The sequence below is a fragment of the Bubalus bubalis genome, chromosome 9 (genome assembly GCF_019923935.1).
Source record: "Bubalus bubalis isolate 160015118507 breed Murrah chromosome 9, NDDB_SH_1, whole genome shotgun sequence".
Lineage (NCBI taxonomy): Eukaryota > Metazoa > Chordata > Mammalia > Artiodactyla > Bovidae > Bubalus > Bubalus bubalis.
In genome coordinates this window covers 43,268,072-43,288,107 of record NC_059165.1, presented here as the reverse complement: position 1 = coordinate 43,288,107, position 20,036 = coordinate 43,268,072, and the positions used below count along the sequence as shown (strand labels likewise).

General features: G+C 42.3%; 1 protein-coding gene across 9 annotated transcripts in view; it reads left to right on the top strand.

Annotated features, from left to right (window-relative positions):
* Window positions 1-20,036, top strand: part of SGCD (sarcoglycan delta) — a 1,096,788-nt gene that overhangs the window by 926,699 nt on the left and 150,053 nt on the right. For 8 of the 9 annotated variants that reach the window (XM_044947411.2, XM_044947410.2, XM_044947408.2 and 5 more), the window contains 2 exons: window positions 5,762-5,849; window positions 13,186-13,305. In XM_044947411.2, the coding sequence (XP_044803346.1) occupies window positions 5,762-5,849; window positions 13,186-13,305 (208 nt within the window). The remainder of the gene's footprint in view (window positions 1-5,761; window positions 5,850-13,185; window positions 13,306-20,036) is intronic. The other variant, XM_044947415.2, reaches the window with a different exon arrangement.

Here is a 20,036-nt window from a genome sequence, read left to right as displayed (position 1 = left end):
AGATGGTAACAATAACCCTGTATACGAGACAGCAAAAGAGACACTGATGTATAAAAGAGTCTTGTGGACTCTGTGGGAGAGGGCGAGGGGGGGATGATTTGGGAGAATGGCATTGAAACATGTATAATATCATATATGAAACAAGTCGCCAGTCTGGGTTCAATGCACAATACTGGATGCTTGGGGCTGGTGCACTGGGACGACCCAGAAGGATGGTATGGGGAGGGAGGAGGTAGGGAGGGTTCGGGATGGGGAACACATGTACACCTGTGGCGGATTCATTTTGATATATGGCAAAACCAATACAATATTGTAAAGTTAAAAAATAAAATAAAAATTTTTAAAAATAAATAAATAAAAAATAAAAGTTAAACCAGAATAACTCTAGGCTCTGGTTGTTAGACATAGAATGAACACTGAAAACAGGTTTGAAGGAAAGTCTGTCCAATGAATAGCAACATATCCAGCCCTCTCCCCCTCTAACATCAGAACTGATTTCTAAGGTTATATCTACCACCTGCCTGGCAGGAATTTAGAGAATTCCTCTTTGATGAAACTAGCCCACAGGTACTGACTGCCCACAGATACTGACATTAGGAGGTTCTCCATTGAATTATCCAATTCACCACTACAGTACACTATGGCAGGGTTTGCCCTTCCAGAAACACAGAGCTTCCAAAGAGCTTTTTTATTCCCCTGTAAGAGAGAATGAAAGTGTTAGTCACTCAGTCAGTGTCCAAGTCTTTGTGACCCTATGGGCTGTAGCTGGCCAGGTTCCTCTGTTCATGCAATTTTCCAGGCAAGAATACTGGAGTGGGAGGCCAGTATTCCCTTCTCCAGGGAATGCTCCCAACCCAGGGATAGAACCCAGGTCTCCTGCATTGCAGGCAAATTCTTTACCATCTGAGCCAACAGGGAAGCCCCAAAGAAAGGAGTAGTGTGTCGATCAAACAAAGAAGGGATGACATAAAAGGAAGGTTCAAAGAATAAGAAAAAGCTTTTGAAAATTACAGGTATGGTAGTAGAATTTTTTTTTTTAATCAGCAGAAATATTGGACCTTTAAAGCTGAGGTTATTTCCTAGAAAATAAAACCTAAAGAAAAAGGATTCAACATTGGAAGGGAAAAAAAGCATTTTTTACATGAAGCATTTATCTATTCTATGAAAAGAAAAAAACAGCGGGCCAGAAAGGAAAAGGAAATGTAATTAAAGAGCTTGATTTCATTTAGCTGTGGGCAGTATACACATAACCTTAATATTGTAGATTCTGAATATTGATTTGACCAAAATTATATGCAAGAGTCCATAGCATTGCAGAAATTCAATGGCTAACATCTAAAGCCAATCAGAGAGAGCACAGAGCATATTTTGGGCCACAGAGAGGGAAGTACCTGAAGGAGAATCCTGGCAGATTGAAAGAGATGTGAACCACTGCTCTTCAATATAAGCTTTGGAGTATTTGATGTTTATATAGACTGTCTTCATATAAGAACAGGTAATTTCAGAATGTCAGCATGATGGAGCCATTAGGTGTTCAAATGGCTACCTGTGTACAGTAACCCCTGGAAGACATTGTAGGACAAATAATGTTTATTGAGTGGTCTTGAGTCATCAAGAAACGGTGTGATTCTGTTCTGCTTGTTGTGCTCTAGAGAAGCAAATTAATGGGGGTTCTTATCCATCCAAATGCTGCAGGCTTTAGTTGTTTGAGGAGAGTCCTGATGTGGACTCTCCTGCTGTCCCGAAGCGGGGGAGATTTTACGTGCTTTCTTCCTCATGTCCCACACAGCTCAGCCTGTGTCCAGGAGAATCTGGGCTGATTGGCCACTGACTGACTTGCTGATAATCCACAGCAGTTTTGCGTCTGCCAAACTCCTTTCCAGTAGGCAAGGCTAAGCCTCCCCCTGGTCTCCCACAAGCCCCTTGTCCTTGGATGGTTGCCTTGAGGTTAGTTAGGGAAATTCACTGGCTCCAGAGCAGGCTGTCCTGCAGCAGAAATTAACCTCCCCAGGCCCAGGGGCTACAGTTGGGAGTGGGAGGGAGACAGGAAATAGAAGCAGCTAAGTGGGCAGAATTTAGTGTCTCCTCAGACATGGAAGTGTTTCCCCTACTCATTCTGATACCACAGAGACCCCAGGGGTGCTTTTCTTGGCTGCTTTTCCCTGGTTTAACCTCAGCCAGCCAACCCAGAGAACAAATATGAAGGCACTGACCCAGCTGTCAGGGGAGGCACTTCAGAGTTTGTTAGCTGGTGGTTCCTGCTGTTTTCCCAGCAACCTTTCTGTTATCAGGTATTTGGGAGGATCACAGCAAGGTGTCCCAGGCTAGAATGAGGCTTTTTGTTTAAATCCTGATGTAGCAAAGACTGTTTGCCAGCGTATTAGCACAACAGATAATTAATGCTAAGGTATTATATTTTGACATAGCAATAAAAGGGAATGGCTGGCTGTAGTTTATCTCTCGCTGTAAACTTTGATCAAAGCTGTTAGGAGATTTTTTTTTTTCTCCTCAATAGAATTTGGTGAATATTAAGGACAGACAAGTACATTTGAAAACACTGGCATTTGAAAGACAATAGTGAAAAACTTGCAACTATAGGGAGATCCTTTAGTGGACATAGAAGATACCCAAAACTTAGTTCACAGGTGGATTGTAGGGATGAGGATATACAAAGAAAGGTCATCTTCCTTACCCTCCATTCTTTCTTGCTCCCCCAACCCCCTCCTCCTCCTGCCTCTGTCACTAAACTGCCCTGTCCACCCTGTATTTTAATAATAATAATACATGTGACATCACATATCAAGAAACTTGAGACTTAGAACCCTTAACTCGCTCAGTCAGCCAACTGGAATGTGGTAGAGATTGGAAACTAGGTAGCTTGCCTCCGGGGCTTCTACTGTGTGCTTGGCTCATAGAGAGGGCTCAGTTATGTCAGCCCCAGCTGCTGCTGTTGCTATCAGTTTTGCAGAGAATGAACCACAGAGCAATTAAGTTGCTCAGAATCACACACTGGTCAGTGACTGTGGAGCTTATCCAGTTCTCTGATTCCAGGTCACCCCTCTCTCTGCAGTGTCAGGTTGCTCAATATATGAAGAGTTAAGTACATTAACTTCTGGAAACCTATATCCCCCTTGCAGTTTCCAAGTTCTGAATTCTCACATTGCTTGAACTTAAAAAGCTTACCTTTTAAGTTTTCAGTAGAAGAGTTAAGCACTGCCAGAAGCAATGGCAAAAATAAACAATTTTTGGTTAATATTTGTTTTCTAATGTATGGGGAAAAAAGAACTATGTCAACTTTAGATTCAGTGTATTTCTTCTTCCCTGTTCCAATTAAAAAACAGAACAAAAAAAGAATATTCTTCATTCACCAGGCAAAATTTTAATTTTAAGCCATTAATGGAGTGACTCAGTGGTTGCCTGGATGTGGCAGTTCTCTCCTCCCTCAACACTAGGACAAGAGCCCTCACTCAAGGGTAGCTGGTTCCTCAGGGCTTGAGTGAGTCGTCCATCCATTTTAGCAGTTAACCTTGGCTGAGAGGGCCATGGCTCTAACCATCAGTGTGTGGACAATGCCTGGGTGGTGGCCGTCCCCACCCCCAGCCCCGCCTCTTGTGGAAACAACTCAGACCTTGACCTGAGCTGCAGTCAGCACACCCCTGCCTCTTCACCATCTCCAGGCACTGGGCTGGGCCCACGAATCGCCAGTTTTAGAAGGAAAAAGAGATGAGAAAGTCCATAATCTTCCTTGTTTTTTTGTTCCAACTTGGGAAAATCCTATCCTACCTTGGGAAATTCAGTTCACACATGACTACCCCCTTTGCTTCTCTCTGTGCATCCTTAAGGCAGGAATAGCCTCACGCTTCAGGAAAGTCTCAGCACACCGTTTGCCACTCTCTAATCACCCTTGCCGTCCCCTGCCTGGCCGTGTGGGTGTGTGTGCTGTGTCATTGTCCCCATCGGAACGTAAGACTTTGAAGCTGAAGGGGGTCTTTCCCATCTTCATTTTCCTCACAATTCATGGCACAGTGGTTTCTCTGTATTTGAGACTGAATCCATAGTGTCTTTACTAAATTTTCAGGCAGATGCCATGTGCCAACAAGGGTTTGAAAAGATGACGATGACTACCCACATTCTCTTTTCTAATAACAACTATCTGGTTACTGACATATTCTGTCAGAGATTCATCCTTTGTTTTATAGCTTTAGTTTATTCCAAGCAAAGAACATCTAAGTTGAGGGCTGACAAACCATGGCCTGTGTCTGCCTGTTCTCAAACGGCCAGTGAACGGAGATAGTTTTTGGTGGTGGTGGTGGTTTAGTCGCTCAGTCGTGTCCGACACCTTGTGACCCCATGGGCTGTAGCCTGCCATGGGATTTTCCAGGCAAGCATACTGGAGTGGATTGCCACTTCCTTCTCCAAGGGATCTTCCCAACCCAAGAATCGATAGTTTTTAGTATTTTTAAAAGGGGGAGGGGGGAGAAGAATGATATTTTATGACATGGTAAGATTATATTGTTTAAAATTATAAGAAATTCAGTTGTCTTTGTCCATGAAGAAAGTTTTATTGGAATACAGCCATACCCATTTGTCTATGTATTGTCTATGATTGGTTTGCACAAAAACAGCAGATATGAGTAGTTAACACTGAGACAATATGTCCCACAAAGCCAAAAATATTTATTTTCAGGACCTTTATAGAACAAGCCCGCCAGTGTTTGTTCTGAGTCATTCTCAAAAATGTCTGCCACCATGTGGAAGAGGAATCAGGTGCCCTTTTTGATAAAAGGGAGATGGATTAAAGGTAGAGGATGCCTGGAAGAAAAAAAAATCTGGATAAAGAAAAGGAAAAAAGGGGAGGCAGAGGTCTTCTTGGAGATGCTGGATCTCCTGAGTTGTGTGTCCACATGTGGTAAACATCTCTACAAAAAGCATACCATCCTCCCGCAGAGCACCTGGATTCTCACAGCTGGTGGATCTGCTGGAGGGGTAGACCTAGTGTATTTCACACAAGCATTTACTCTCCACTAAGGGCTCTGCATGATTCCTTTGGAGAAACTGGTGAACTAGAGAGGGTGAAATTAGGAGACCATCATCATTCCTGATCATCCCGTGTACCAGAGCTAACTACCATCTACAGCAAGAGCTAAAGGGCTCTGTGTTCTTATAGTCTTGGATTCAACAAATTTGGGTGTGTATGTGTATATGAAATCTCTTTTGAGTATATCTGTCTATCTGTGTGTCTCTCTGGGGAAAATCTATTTTGGCTGAACGCCAATTAATTATCATATATATGTGGGGATAACTAAACAGCTAGGATTTTCAAATAAAGATACATCAATTAGAATTTTATTTCCCAGGTGGTTCAGTGGTAAAGAATCTGCCTGCGAGGCAGGGGATGCAGGTTCTATCCCTGAGTTGGGAAGATCCTCTGAAGAGGGGAATGGCAACCCACTCCAATATTCTTGCCTGGGAAATCCCATGGACAGATGAGCCCTGCAGGTTATAGTCTATGGGATTGCAAAGAGTCAGACACAACTTAGCAACTAAACAGCAAAAAATAAAAAAATAACAAAGATCAGTTCAGCCCTTGGAGAGTTGGGATTACAGTTATTTAGAAATCTTTTTTCACCACCTATAAAATAAAAAACAGGATCCATTTTATAGTGCAGGGAACTTTATTCAATATCTTATAAGAAACTATGCTGGGAAAAAAAGAAGAAATCTGCTATTTTCATGTGTTTCTCTTATTTTCTTATTACAGGGTAACGCCCTATACTTCAAATCTGCCAGAAATGTTACAGTGAACATCCTCAATGAACAGACTAAAGTACTAACACAGCTGATAACAGGTAAGAAAAGAAAGAACTCAGTAGTGCCTGGTCTGGGCTAAACACTCAGAAAGCATTGAATGGAAGGGTGAATGAAGCACCGTGTGATGGATCTAAGAAGGAACGTCTGCTCACACATTTTACAGCCTCAAAAAAGAGAACAAAGCATGTGTTCCATGATGCTACTCAAGGGTAGAGGCTCATTCTATACACACATTTAACTTATGCAAATCTGATGATACTCATTTAGGGGGTAGGGAGGAAGAATAAACAATTTTTCATGTAGCATGGCCCCTAAACAACAGCCAGCTGCTTCAGATGGTGCTCAGCCACAGGGAAGCTCTCTCCTCCAGTGCCGCAGGAAAAGCTGGCTGTGTTGGATTAATTGGGAGATAGCACAACATATACAAAACCATGCACATCATACTTTATGGATTGTAAAAGGGATTTGTAGTGATAGTTTGAATCCGTGCCATATTTGCCCTACATGCTGACTTTGAACCTAGCTCCACTGCGAGATGCAGCTGTATTCCTCCCCCACCCCGAATATGTTTCTGTGGTTCCTTTTAATAGAGCAGATCTGCTTCTAACAGCCACGGAAAGCACTCAGTGGTGTTTAAGCTGCATAGTCCTGAAATTTAAACAAGGATAGGTTATTCACAATAACGACTCTAATGATGAACACGGGTCTCATGGTCACATAATGTGTTGGGTGGTATTACCCCCTCTGTAGGTTATGAACAGCAGTAAACAGGATCCTCTGTGCACCCCCACAGTGGATGTGGGAAAGGGACTATGTCTGAATGGCATTGTTAGACTTCCAGACAGAAGATGCCATTTGTTTGGCTTCAGGGCTGAGAGAGAGGTATACAGATGGACATTTTGAGAAGCCAGTTGCCTGAATGTCCTGACAGATAACGGACTGAAACATCTGGAGCTCCACTCATCAACATGCCACAGGGAGGCAGGTGCCTTTGTGCCCAGACTCTCACTGGGGCAGGGTGGGGGTGTGTGCCTCACCCTCCCGCTGCAGGATGTGGGTGTCTGGAGGGACGCAGTCAGCCCGTGGGTGACTTGGACCAGCTCCCACTGGAGGAGCTGCTGTGGCAGAGCCCGAAATCCATAAACAACAAGCTCTCCAGCCGGCGCCCGGCTCAGTGGCCTGGCTTCTCTAACATCTGGCCCGCAGTCACGATGCTAAATAATTAAATAAACAGCTTCAGTAAGCAATGATTTAAGCAGCATGTGTGAAAATTGCCTCCAGGAGGGAAATAAATCCGACCTCCAGCTCCCAGATTCCCGCATTCAAAAGGAACTTATTTAGCCTGTTGATCATTTGCCATTTATTTGCAGTGGGAGATTTGGTTGACTTGAGAGATTTTGTTTTGATAAAGCTGGAATTGGATGCATGATTGTTAGGAAGAGTCAGTCTCTCTCCCTCTCCTTCCCCACCCCTCCCCCATCCCCATTTTTTACTTCTCTTCCAGCTCCCCTCTTTTCTCCCCTTCACCCCATTCTCCCTCCCTATCTCTCCTTCTCCCTGGTCTCCCTCTGCCTCCACCATTTCCTCCCTCTTCTTCCCTCTTTCTCTATTTCCTTCTTTCTTCCTCCTCCTCCCTCCCCTTTCTCTCTCTCCTTTTCCTCTCCCATTGTTCTCTCACTTGTCCCTCTCTCCTCCCCATCTTCTTTCTGTCTCCCCTGCTCAGGGCAGACCCCAGAGCAGAGACCCCTGTTTACTTCTTAAGGTAAGGCACAAGGTAATATCAAATGAGATGGGCCAAAAGCCAGCCTAACACCAGCTGGTAGCAGCCTTTCAAGATGCCTTCTAGAGTGGATAGTGCATATGTCTAAGTGGAATCACCAATATAGATAGCCAAGCACAGACTCCCTAAGGTTTTTCTTCAGGGTTCTCCTTTTACACTGATACACGTGATGGAAAGCATACAGCAGATCCAGGAGGAAATACCTCCTAAGGCTTGTTACACTTTGTGGTATGCTTCAGATCAGTCAGATCAGTCGCTCAGTCATGTCCAACTCTTTGCGACCCCATGAATTGCAGCACGCCAGGCCTCCCTGTCCATCACCAACTCCCGGAGTTCACTCAAACTCACATCCATCAGGTCCGTGATGCCATCCAGCCATCTCATCCTCTGTCGTCCCCTTCTCCTCCTGCCCCCAATACCTCCCAGCATCAGAGTCTTTTCCAATGAGTCAACTCTTCGCATGAGGTGGCCAAAGTACTGGAGTTTCAGCTTTAGCATCATTCCTTCCAAAGAAATCCCAGGGCTGATCTCCTTCAGAATGGACTGGTTGCATCTCCTTGCAGTCCAAGGGACTCTCAAGAGTCTTCTCCAACACCACACTTCAAAAGCATCAATTCTTCGGTGCTCAGCCTTCTTCACAGTCCAACTCTCACATCCATACATGACCACAGGAAAAACCATAGCCTTGACTAGACGGACCTTTGTTGGCAAAGTAATGTCTCTACTTTTGAATATGCTATCTAGGTTGGTCATAACTTTCCTTCCAAGGAGTAAGCATCTTTTAATTTCATGGCTGCAGTCACCATCTGTAGTGATTTTGGAGCCCAGAAAAATAAAGTCTGACACTGTTTCCACTGTTTCCCCATCTATTTCCCATGAAGTGGTGGGACCGGATGCCATGATCTTCATTTTCTGAATGTTGAGCTTTAAGCCAACTTTTTCACTCTCCACTTTCACTTTCATCAAGAGGCTTTTGAGTTCCTCTTCACTTTCTGCCATAAGGGTGGTGTCATCTGCATACCTGAAGTTATTGATATTTTTCCCATCAATCTTGATTCCAGTTTGTGGTGTGCTTACCTGACAGCAAATGCTACCAGCTGCTCGAGCAGCCAGGTTCACTAAGACAGTCCTGAGGATTCAAGAGTTCTCCTGCTTATTACCTAATAACTGTCTCAAAAGCCCAGAAGAAATTCTAGTGTTGGCGATTCAGATGATCTTTTCACAAGAAACAATGTTCTAAACGATGGTTAGGCTCCTAGGCGAGATCAGAAAACACGTATTTGACTCATGCCTCTGCTGGTTTAGTACTGCCTTGGTAGTAGGTGCAAAGGGGGAACCCTCTGACCTGCAGAGAGGAAAGTTGTAGAAGTATGACGCAGCATCTGACCAGAGTGGGAAAGGCCCTGGAATGAAGGGGATGAGGAAAGAAATGAGACTTCAAGGCCCCAGGCCCTTCCAGCTCCCAGATGGCAGTGGCAGCACTGGCACGCGGCTGGCGCACTGACGGAGGAGATGAACTGAGGAGGTGCTTCACACATAGGCCACTGTCCGCAGAAAGGGATTAACTGAAAAGGAGTTTCAGCTTACAAATAGTGATCTTTTCCATCCCAGAGAGGAACAGTGAGTTTGCCAGGACACCTCCTGAGTGGTCTCCAGCTCCATTTACTTTTCTCTGTAGAATTTTTTTTTTTTTTTTTAAGATTTCACCGACATCCACGGAGGTTTGGCAGCCCCAGGTGAAATCAACAACAGAACAAGCCATCTGCACCACGGAGCCAGTGGTCTCTCTGTGGGGTTTTGGCTAAAACACCAACTACTGAGCTTTATATACCCAAATGATTCTGGTGCTGGATAAAGTCCATTTTGTATTCTGAGAAGGCCTGAAAAACAAAATAACTTAATTGTCTGGTGTTCTCTGTCGGCTGTCATCTCTTCAGTACACGCACTTGCATCTCACACACCGTTAATAGGTTCAGAGAAAACTCAGCTTAACACAGGCCAGTGTTCTTGACTCCTTAGGAGTATGTCTTGTGGTCTTGCCCAAGTCTTTGAAAACACAGTCCAGGCGTTTGTGTTCCCAAGTCATTACACCATATCTGAATCAATCCAGATTGGGCAAATTGCACTCACCCTATGCCCATGCTGAGATCATTCATTCATTCATTCATTCTCACTAGACCTCCTTATCTGCAGTCTTCACCCTAAAAAGAAAAAGTAACATCCTCAAAGAATTCCTAAGTAATACAGGTTTTACTGAAAGTTTTGCTGTGACTGAGAAGATAGCTGCATCTTAGCCATCCTTAAGCAGCCTAATCCCAAACCCTCATTGTACACGTCTGTCCTTACAAGCCTCTCTCATCCTTGACTCTAGCTTCCTAATACCTCGCATCCTCAAGAGCTCCTCTTCTCATCGCACCAGCCTCCTTTCCCTTTCCAGACAAGTAAACTTGCCTTTTCTGCCATGGAACGATTCTGAGGCTGCAGTTCCAGATGCAGATTTACCATTAGCTCACTTGGTGACCTTGAGGGAGCCCTTGACTTTGCTGTCATTTGTTTCCCAGGTGGCACTAGTGGTAAAGAACCCGCCTGCTAATGCAGGAGACACAGGAGATGCAGGTCCAGTCCCTGGGTTGGGAAGATCCCCTGGAGGAGGGTATGGCAACACACTCCTGTGTTCTTGCCTGGAGAATCCCATGGACAGAGGAACCTGGCGGGTTAACAGTCCTTAGGGTCACAAAAGAGTCAGACACAACTGAAATAACTTAGCACACACATTCTCACATCCAGCATGATGGCAGTCAGAGAAGACGTCTTAGTCCCATGCCATTTGGAAATGTGTGCTCTGTCAGCTGTTTCAATCTCCCACACATTAAAGAGCCTCTCCAATGTCCTTCATTTTGTCAGAGGTCCAGCTGAATTGACATAATGATGGGAAAGAGGGAAGTTCACTCAGACATGGTCACCCTTCATTTATTTCAGTGTATTGAGAGCATTATGTTAGAAAAATGGCTGTGGTCATGACCCCAGTGGTGGTGATCACAAAAGCAGCCCCCCTACGTTTCACACCTCTTTTGTACCTACAGAGTTCTTTGTATAAACACAGTATAAGTCAGTCATTTTAACCTTTCTTTGAGGTAGATAGAAGCAATGGTAGTAGCACAGTTTTGAAGATAAAGAAAATGAGGTTCAGAAAGATCAAATGATTTTCCCAAAGTCATGTTACCAGAAAATGAGAAAGTTGGGACATAATTTCTACCTTTTGATGGTCCTCTGATAGTGTGATAGTCTTGCCAAAGAGTAGAGGGGCAGACACCAGACATCCGGGGGCCGACCTGGCTCTATCAGCCAAGCTTTGGTGTTCTGTGTGAACAGAATTTCGCAGGACATCAGCATCAGACAAGGCCACTTGGTGACCATGAAAGATAGAGACAAAACAAAAAGCAAACACAACTGTGATCATGTCTGAACACAGATTAAAAATAGAAACGTTTTTCCAAACCACAAGAATGACCAAACTATCCTCTATCCCCCTCTAATATGAGTGACTGCTGTTTATCTATTACAGTTTTAGCATTGTTCTGGTCCTCCCTCCTCTAGATAAGATTTACTAAAATTCTAATCATAAATTTACTGTCAGTTCCTGACACTATCTAATCCAGAACAAAACCTTACTTCCTAAAGCCCTTCCCTCACATAACCTATCATAAAGGGCCAGATCCTATAAGTTCTTTCTGCTTGATGAGAAACTCCACAGTTCCCCATGGTGTGTGTTCTCTCTTATGGCCATGAGCTAAAAATCCAATTTGTTCAACTCCAAGTGTATTCCTAGTGATCTTTACATGGAAGGCATTGAAGGCCCTTTCATTACTACTTTTTACTAATAAGTGACACTGTCTTGAAAAAATGACTAGAAAGAAAAATGCTATGCAGTTGGTCCTCCACATCCAGGAGTTCTGCATTCTTGTATTCACCAACTACCACTAGAAATATTTGGGAGAAAAAAATTCCTGAAAGACCCAAAAAGCAAAACTTGAATATGCTTTATATCTTCCCATGCTGCCAACTGTTTACATAGCATTGATATTTTATTTGCAGCTATTTACACAGCATACATTGTATTAGGTATCCTAAATAATTCAATCATTTAAAGCATGCAGGAGAATATGTATAGGTTATATGTAAATATTACACTGTTTTATATGAGGGACTTGAGAGCATCCATGGATTTCGGTATCCAATGGTATCCTGGACCCAGTCCCCACAGATACTAAGGGAGAATTGTATCAGAATCCCCTGGGCAGTTTTGAGGAAAATATAAGCTTTCTGGGCTCTACCCTCAAATTTTTTTCTATATGAATTTCCAGACCAAAAGATAAATTCCTTTTTGATCTCAGGTAGGATCACTGAGGATGATTATACCCCTGGGTTATCCTGATGCATTTCTGTGGTCGAACTTTTTGGAACCTTCTGAACTTCTGGTATTTAGGTAGCTCCATTTCTTTAAGAATTCTAACACACTAACCTGTTCTAATTTTTCTGTAGTACCTAAGGAGAAGGCAATGGCAACCCACTCCAGTGCTCTTGCCTGAAAAATCCCATGGATGGAGGAGCCTGGTAGGCTGCAATCCATGGGGTTGCTAAGAGTTGGACACAACTGAGCGACTTCACTCTCACTTTTCCTTTCATGCATTGGAGAAGGAAATGGCAACCCACTCCAGTGTTCTTGCCTGGAGAATCCCATGGATGGGGAAGCCTGGTGGGCTGCCGTCTATGGGGTCGCACAGAGTCAGACACGACTGAAGCGACTTAGCAGCAGCAGCAGCAGTAGCAGTACCTAAAACTCTCAGTGGTTTTCTGTTTGATTTACTAATACATGTTTTAATGTATATTGGCAGGTAAGTGCTGAGGGATCAGGGACTTTGTCTTCCTTTCACCACTACTATAGCCCCAGCTTCAAGCATAGCATCTGTTGTTATAGATAAGCCCTCTAAAAGTTATTTTTTATTGAGTGAAATTCCAGCATGAAAGATTCAATAGCTTTCAAGACAATTACAATATATTATAGCCTCTTCTGCTAGAAGATGAGTTATATACTTGTCTGGTGTCAAAAACAGCCAGTGGGTCAAGGGTAAAGAATGAGACAGATTTCAGCTGAATTTAAAGATGCCCTTTTATGAAAGCAGAGAACACTCACCACCTCTTAAAGAATTGGCATGTCTTTGGCCAGTTCCAGCAGTTGGGCTGGCCAAAGAAATGCCAATCCAAGAGGTGGTGAGTGTTCTGTGCTTTCATAAAGACAAGCCAAAATCTACAATATTTGACAGTAATTTGGTGGTTAGCTGAGGGAAATCTCATTCAAGCATTAGTTTGGAGGAAGGAGCTGATGGTTTTTAAAATCAGCCGGAGAGCGTATGATTAAAAGTAATTGACAAGACATGGCTAGAGTCACGAGGCTGGTTGTCACGGCTGACTTCTGAAAACCAATCCACTTACATTAAAGTCCAATACAATCTTGTCAGATGTGTATGTTCTGCGAAAAGCTCTTTGAAATTGAATGTAGTGGGACTAATGTATTCTCTCTCTCCCTCTTCTAGGGCCAAAAGCCATAGAAGCTTATGGCAAAAAGTTTGAGGTAAAGACGGTTTCTGGAAAATTGCTCTTCTCTGCAGATAACAATGAAGTGGTAGTAGGAGCCGAGAGATTACGAGTTTTAGGTAAGGAAACTTCAGTCATTGAACTGGTTTGATGCTACTGTGTATATTTTAGAGGCACAGTGAAATGGTGTCTAGAAGAGTGATTTAGGCCAGTTACCTATAAAGGTAATTTTACTGTCATAAAAGAGGGAAGAGGAACCTCCCAGCTCTCACCTTAAAAATTTATCGAATCGTGAGTCTTCATGGCATGTCTGCCAACACCAAACTTCCAGTGGGGATGTGTGCTCATATCAAGAAGTGCACTAATCCTCACAGATTGACAGTCCTACAAGAAGCAGTCAAGACTTGTATACATCGTCATCATGATCACCAAACCAGGTTATAAATTAAGAATCATCTCAGAAGCTTCTGAAAAGTTGAGGTTCATAGAGCCAACTGTGACCTACTAAATTAGAAGTCATGGTGGAAAGACCCAAGAATTTACTTGTAAAAACATTTGCAGGAGTTTCTTTTTTGGTTCCACTGTTGAAATCGTTGAATTCGACTGTGTACTGAAACAGTCTAGCAGGGTGGGTTAAGAGTTCCGGTCCTAAAGCTAGCCTGGCTCTTCATTCCTGCCCTGTCACCTACTAACTGTGTGACTTTAGACAAGTTAACAACATCACTGAGCCAGTTTCTTTTTCTTCTCAATCGAGCTAAGAACATCTGCCTTCTCAAGTTCTCCCCAGGGTTCAATCGGATCATGTTTGATCATGTTATATACACTTATCACAGTGCCAAACACAAAATGGTGTTCATTCAGTGGTAGCTGTAGGTACTGGTGTTAATACTCATGCTGCTATTAATACTAATCCTGCTTTTCCTTCTCTTGCTCCCTAAGAGTTACTGAAACATACCAGTTAAAAGTTCAGACTCTGGAATTAACCCATCATTTTAATCCTATCTCTATCCTTTACTAGCTGTGTGAAACTAAAGCAAGTTATCTAACTTCTCTGTGCCTGTTTTGCTCACCTATAAAGTGGGGGTAATAGAAGTATCTACCTCCTGAGATTGGAAGGATTGAGTGAAATAATCTATGTAAATTTGTTAGTAAGGTGGCTAAAAAATAGGAAGTGATCACTAAGTACTAGCTGTTATTATCTTAAATTATTATGTTATTTTTACTTGAGCTCATGGTTTGTTGTCTGCATTATTACTTACTGAAAGAAGTTGCATCTTTCTTCTCCATTAGCTCTGTGTTCTCCTCGTCATCACCTCCACCCTCAGCCTGTCAGTTTGGTGTGTCTGTCTATCCCTCTGGTATAATATACATTCAGAGCTAATTTTCTTGCTGGATGACTTTTAAGTTTCCATCCCCAGACCCAGCATCTTCCCTGAGTTCTAGGTCTTTTTCAACTAGATATTCTACCAAGCTCTCAAACGGAGTAGATCTTGAGTGCCTAGTATAATAACACACACACACAAGCACACAAAAACACACACCCCCTCACACCTCTACTCTCCCACTTATATTTACCCCCTTACTTCCCCATCACTCTAACTGATCCCATTTTGCTTTCCACTGCCAGTTTCAAAATTTTAGCATTGTTCCAACCAGCCTCAGGCTCAGCAGAGTCAGAAGATGGCCATGGCCATCCTGACAGAGCTCAGTGGCATGGGAGGGCCAGGTACAGAGGCAGTGAGCCAGGGGTGGTCTAATCACTTATCAGGTGCTCGCTGGGATGTAATCTGGAACAACTGCTTTTGTCTTTCAGGGCTTTGCTTCTCTCCTGTCTGTAAAATGAGAATTGTCTAGAGCAGAAATTTCAAGCAGGTTTTTTTTTTAATTTAGCAACAGAGACTTTTAAAAATAAAATTTCATACCAAACCCCAATCAATAAAATATGTAAAAGAAGAGCACTGCTCTGGGTTGTGGATGGGGCTTTTAAGGTTTAAAGGTTAAGTTGTGTAGCTTCATCGTTCCCCACCCCCTTGCTGTTGGGAGGCCTCTTAGAACTTATTTATAAAGCCCTTTAAGTAGATAGTCTTTAAAAAAGAGTAAAGTCTACTGACCACTTGCTATGATCCAAGTACCACACTTTGTGTGCATGATTACCTTTAGACCTCACCAGCACCTTTTGGGACAGGAACCCTTCTTATCACCCTAATTTTACAGAGGATGGAGCTGAACTGTTGGAAGGGGTGAGCCATAGGATTCACATACAGGTATTTGAATGCAGACTGCTTCTCATTAAAGCAGTATATTTGCTGCCTTGTCAAACTGGTCCCATGTTTAGATGAGTGAACTAAGGTGAAGAAACACCAAGATCAAGTACCAGTAAGTGGTGTGACTGTTGTTCAAACTCTTGCCCATGAACACTATCCTCAATGCACGTGGCTACACATAAATACAGCTCTAGGATCTTTGCCAACTCTTAAACGATAATTTTTTCCATTATTCATAAAAATAGTACTTTCTATGTTAGTTCGAAGTTCTTGTGGGGAAAAAAAAACAACACAGAAACTTTAGGTTATTTTCTTATTCAAGAGTATTTTGCTATTTCAGCTCTAAAGTATTTACCCAGGGAAAAAAGTGCTGGCATCTCATGCCACAATCATTTCGTAAAAATGGCACTTCGCATTAGTCTCTGAACCTTCATGAGTCACCCCGTTTTAAAATCTGACTTTGCAAAGATACTTTAGACGTCCAAACACTGTGGTTTCATCTTTGTATATGAAATTCTATGATGGTATTATTTAAGAACTCCTTTCCTCCATCGTGACATAAGGGTTGGAAGATGATTGTAGTATTTGGTTGCTTGAAGGCAGGTGGATAATTTTGCTGCTGTTGTTTCTTATGCTGCTGATATTTCACTTGCACAATGATTTAGGATAAATCTCTCTCCATCATCATAAGCATTTGTTTGTGTGTGTGTGTGTGTGTGTGTGTAAACATCTCGAAAGGAAGCATCATAATAAATACCACTGCTGCTACCAGTGCTAAAAAGATGAGGAAATGACCACCCCACAAGTCTCACATCCTACTCAGTGAAATGAGCCTAGTGTGTTGCAGAAATGAGCTTCCTGTCATCCGGGATTCAACCATATGGTGTGGAACGAGAAGTTTAGGCAATTTCATTTTCAGCTTAATGAGAAGTTTGTCTTTTTGAGTCATCAGACTGCACAAGCTCTTGGGAGATTGGAGTCTGGATGCATATTTCATAGTAGAATCTAACATACCTGGGTTGTGAATCTTCACTCAGATACTCAGGATCTGAGTGACCCTATCCAAGTTTATTTTTCTCTTTAAGCTTTAGTTTCTACATGTGTAAAGCAAAGAGAGAGGAACACAATAAAAAATGGAAGTAAGAATGAATAAATATAGTAACAAACTTATGTAAATAAATCAGTTATTTTAGTTGAATAGTTGAGTAAGAATAAGCAGTAGAAGATAATAATAATACTAAGAAAATAATGTCTCTTAGATACAGTAGCTTAACTAGGGGCTCAGGACAATTGCTTATGTTCTTCTATGGATAACCACACCCACCTATTCAGTTTTCAGGACAATGACCACCTTGGCCACTCTCCAAAGACCTTAAATAGTCTGGCTAAAAGACTAGTAACCATATCTCATATAGAACAGTCAGCTATCTAGAGTCTTTTGCCCTGAAAAAGATGTGGAGGCATTGTGGAGGCAGACACAATAGTTGCTGATCTTTCATAATATGCATCTTTCCTGGGTAAAGAAATCAGGCAAGAGCTGTTTGGTTGAGTAGCTGAAAGAACAGGTTTAATCCTGATTTCTGTCATTTGTTGGTCAGTGCCTTGAGATACATTACTTTAGCTTTGTAGGCTTCCTTCTTCTCTGTTACATGGTGTCATTTGAGTCCTGAGTCCTGACTCTCACAGGAGTTGAGAGAACTAGATGTTACAGCATATGTACTGAGGATCAGCACAGTATTTGGTCCTCAGTATGCTGGCTGTTGTAGTGTTGGCGATGGGTTTTATTGGTCCACTTGTGCATCAGGGACCCAACAAGTCCTAAACTTTTACATAGCTCTTTTAGGTTCTCAGAAAAAGGTACTCAGGAATTGGCTTAGGACTTGTAGGAGTATTTAGGTATCAGTTAAGTTTGGACTGGTAGATTTTCTGGACCCAGCTAAGGTCAGAAAAGAAAACACCTTTTCAACATAGGAACTACTTATGAGAGGAATTGAAGGCCTGAGTTGATTTCCCAAAATTGTAGGGTCTTCCCTTTCATTCAAAGACAGTGATTCTCAGAGCATGGCCCTAGAATTAGAAGCATCAACTCTGATCTACTTACTTGTTTAACATATAAATTATCAAGCTCTACCCTAGACCTACTGAATCAGAAACTCAAGTGTAGGGCAAGCCCTAGGTGATTCTGATACAGGCTAAAGAACCACTGACCTAAGATAATCACAACTAAATAATTTTGCCACCACTTGGCTAGTAGCTCTCCATCGAGTTCATGCTCAGCTTTTTCTACTTTGCTCCAGAGAAGCCCCAAAATAAATATAACTAACACAGATTGAAGGCTTATTCTGTGCAAGATGCCAGTCACTTGCACTGAGTGCAAGTATTTGATCCACATCAAAACCTTAGAGAAACCTGGCTCATCAACTTGATTTATAAAGGGACAAACTGGCCCAGAGTGATGTGAAGCACACCCCAAGTTGCACAAAGAGAAACTGGCAGAGGCAGGATCTGAATGCAGGCAGTCTTACCCACAGTGCTCGATGACCTCTGTCACATGCGTCTGTCACGTGTGTGCATGCTAAGTTGCTTCAGTCATGTCGAGTCTTTGTGAACCCATGGACTGTAGCCTGCCAGGCTCCTCTGTTCATGGGATTCTCCAGGCAAGAATACTGGAGTGGATTGCCATGCCCTCCTCCAGGGGATCTTCCTGACCCAGGGACTGAACCCTTGTCTCAAGCATCTTCTGCATTGGCAGATGGGTTCTTTACCACTAGCGCCACCAGGGAAATCCCGACCTCCATCACAGAAGCCTCTGCTTCCCTAAATTCCATGACATGGAGCATCGCACCAAGGGGGAAGGGACACTGGGGAACAGTTCTCCAGCTCTTCCCCTCCTTTCTGGCTTCAAGAGACACTGCTTTTCCCACAGTTCTCCCACATCTGTAACTGCCCCTCTGCTTTCTATACTAACTCTTCTTTCACCTACTCAGTGACGTGGATTCACTCCTGGCATCACATGCAGACTTCCCTCCGGGTCAGTTCTTAGTTTTCTCTTCTCACGTTTCTATGGAAAATCCTGTACTTACATACAGTTTCAGTAATTGCCCTTTTCAGGTGACCCTCAAATCTGTATTTACCTTAAACTGTCTTCTCATTTCTAGTTCCAGATTTTAAGAGTCTGGACTTTTCTGCACGAAAGTATCCCATCACTTTCACTTCATCACTTGCAGCCGAGCTTACCCGTTGCGCTATCATACTCGGCACCTCTCTAGTGCCTGCCTTCCTGATTCTTCTCATGGGCCTCTATCTTCCTAGGCTTCAAATTTTACTTTCCTTCAGGTACCAGATCCTGTCTTTCTTCACATGGGCTTCAATGCCTTTGTCAACCTTAGATCTTCCATATTACAAAGGTGTCTTTTTAGATCTTACACAAGAGAATTTAAGTTTATAGCCAAGTCTGCTCATTTAATTATCAAACAGGTGTCAAATTAGCATGGATGATGAGGCATGGTACAGTTTAACTTTAATTATAGAACAAAGATATGAAATACCAGTTAGGAATGGTCTTTAAAAAGCATCACGTGTAAACATCATAAAAGCCAGCACATCTTAGAGGCATCTTCATGGAGACACCAGAGAAAACATAATTTTGATCTTCATTAATGACCAATTTCATTGAACAAGGAATTGGACATTATAGCCTTTATAAACAAAGCACAATTATAAAATGTTATTCTAATTGTTAATTAGCTCTATTTATACTCTAGATTAGTTTTTTAAATATGTCCTCTAGATGCCACTTGATGCTAATTATCCGAGTTACAGTATTATCAATTGAAAAACATTTTTAATTAAATCTAAAGCCATTAAATTAGCATAAGATTTATATAAATTTAAATGTGGTCTGATGCTTTTTTTTTTCTTTTTTAAGACCACATCAGATGATGCATTTAGTCATTTGAATTAGTTTTTGATGAGATTCTGTACTGCAGCCTGGCAATTGACAATTATGATGAAAAGAGGAGGGTGTTCTTAGTAGTATTTATTCATTAAATATATGTGTTTGTATCATATGTGTGTGTGTGTATTTATATATGAGATATCTCCACATCACTGTTATGGTAGTCATGGAAATACAGAGATGAATGTCACTGTTCTTGCTCATTCAGGGAACTGTCTTATCAGGACGATGAAGCACACATGCAAATATCTGAGAGCCCAAGCAGAAAACAAGCTTCTAAAAAAGACAGAAGCAAAGTGACTCTAGAATGATAGCATCTAGATGGAAAAGGGTGGTATCCCAGAGAGAATTTAGAGAGCTTCTTAAATGAAGAGCGTGTTTGAACTAGGTCTTGAGTATGTACTGAGGTAGGGGGAATGCATTCGGAGATTGCTTTCTTTGCAAATGGAATAGCATTTCTTTACAAATGTCAGGGCTCATTTGGTTGTAAATTCTAGGACTCTAACTCAAAGCCAGTGGTGGGGAGATTATTGACTTGTGTGGTAGAAAAGTTCAGTGGTAGCTGGCTTCAGGCTAGATTCATTAGCTCAAATAATGTAACCAAGCTTCAGTCTCCCTTTTTCTCTTA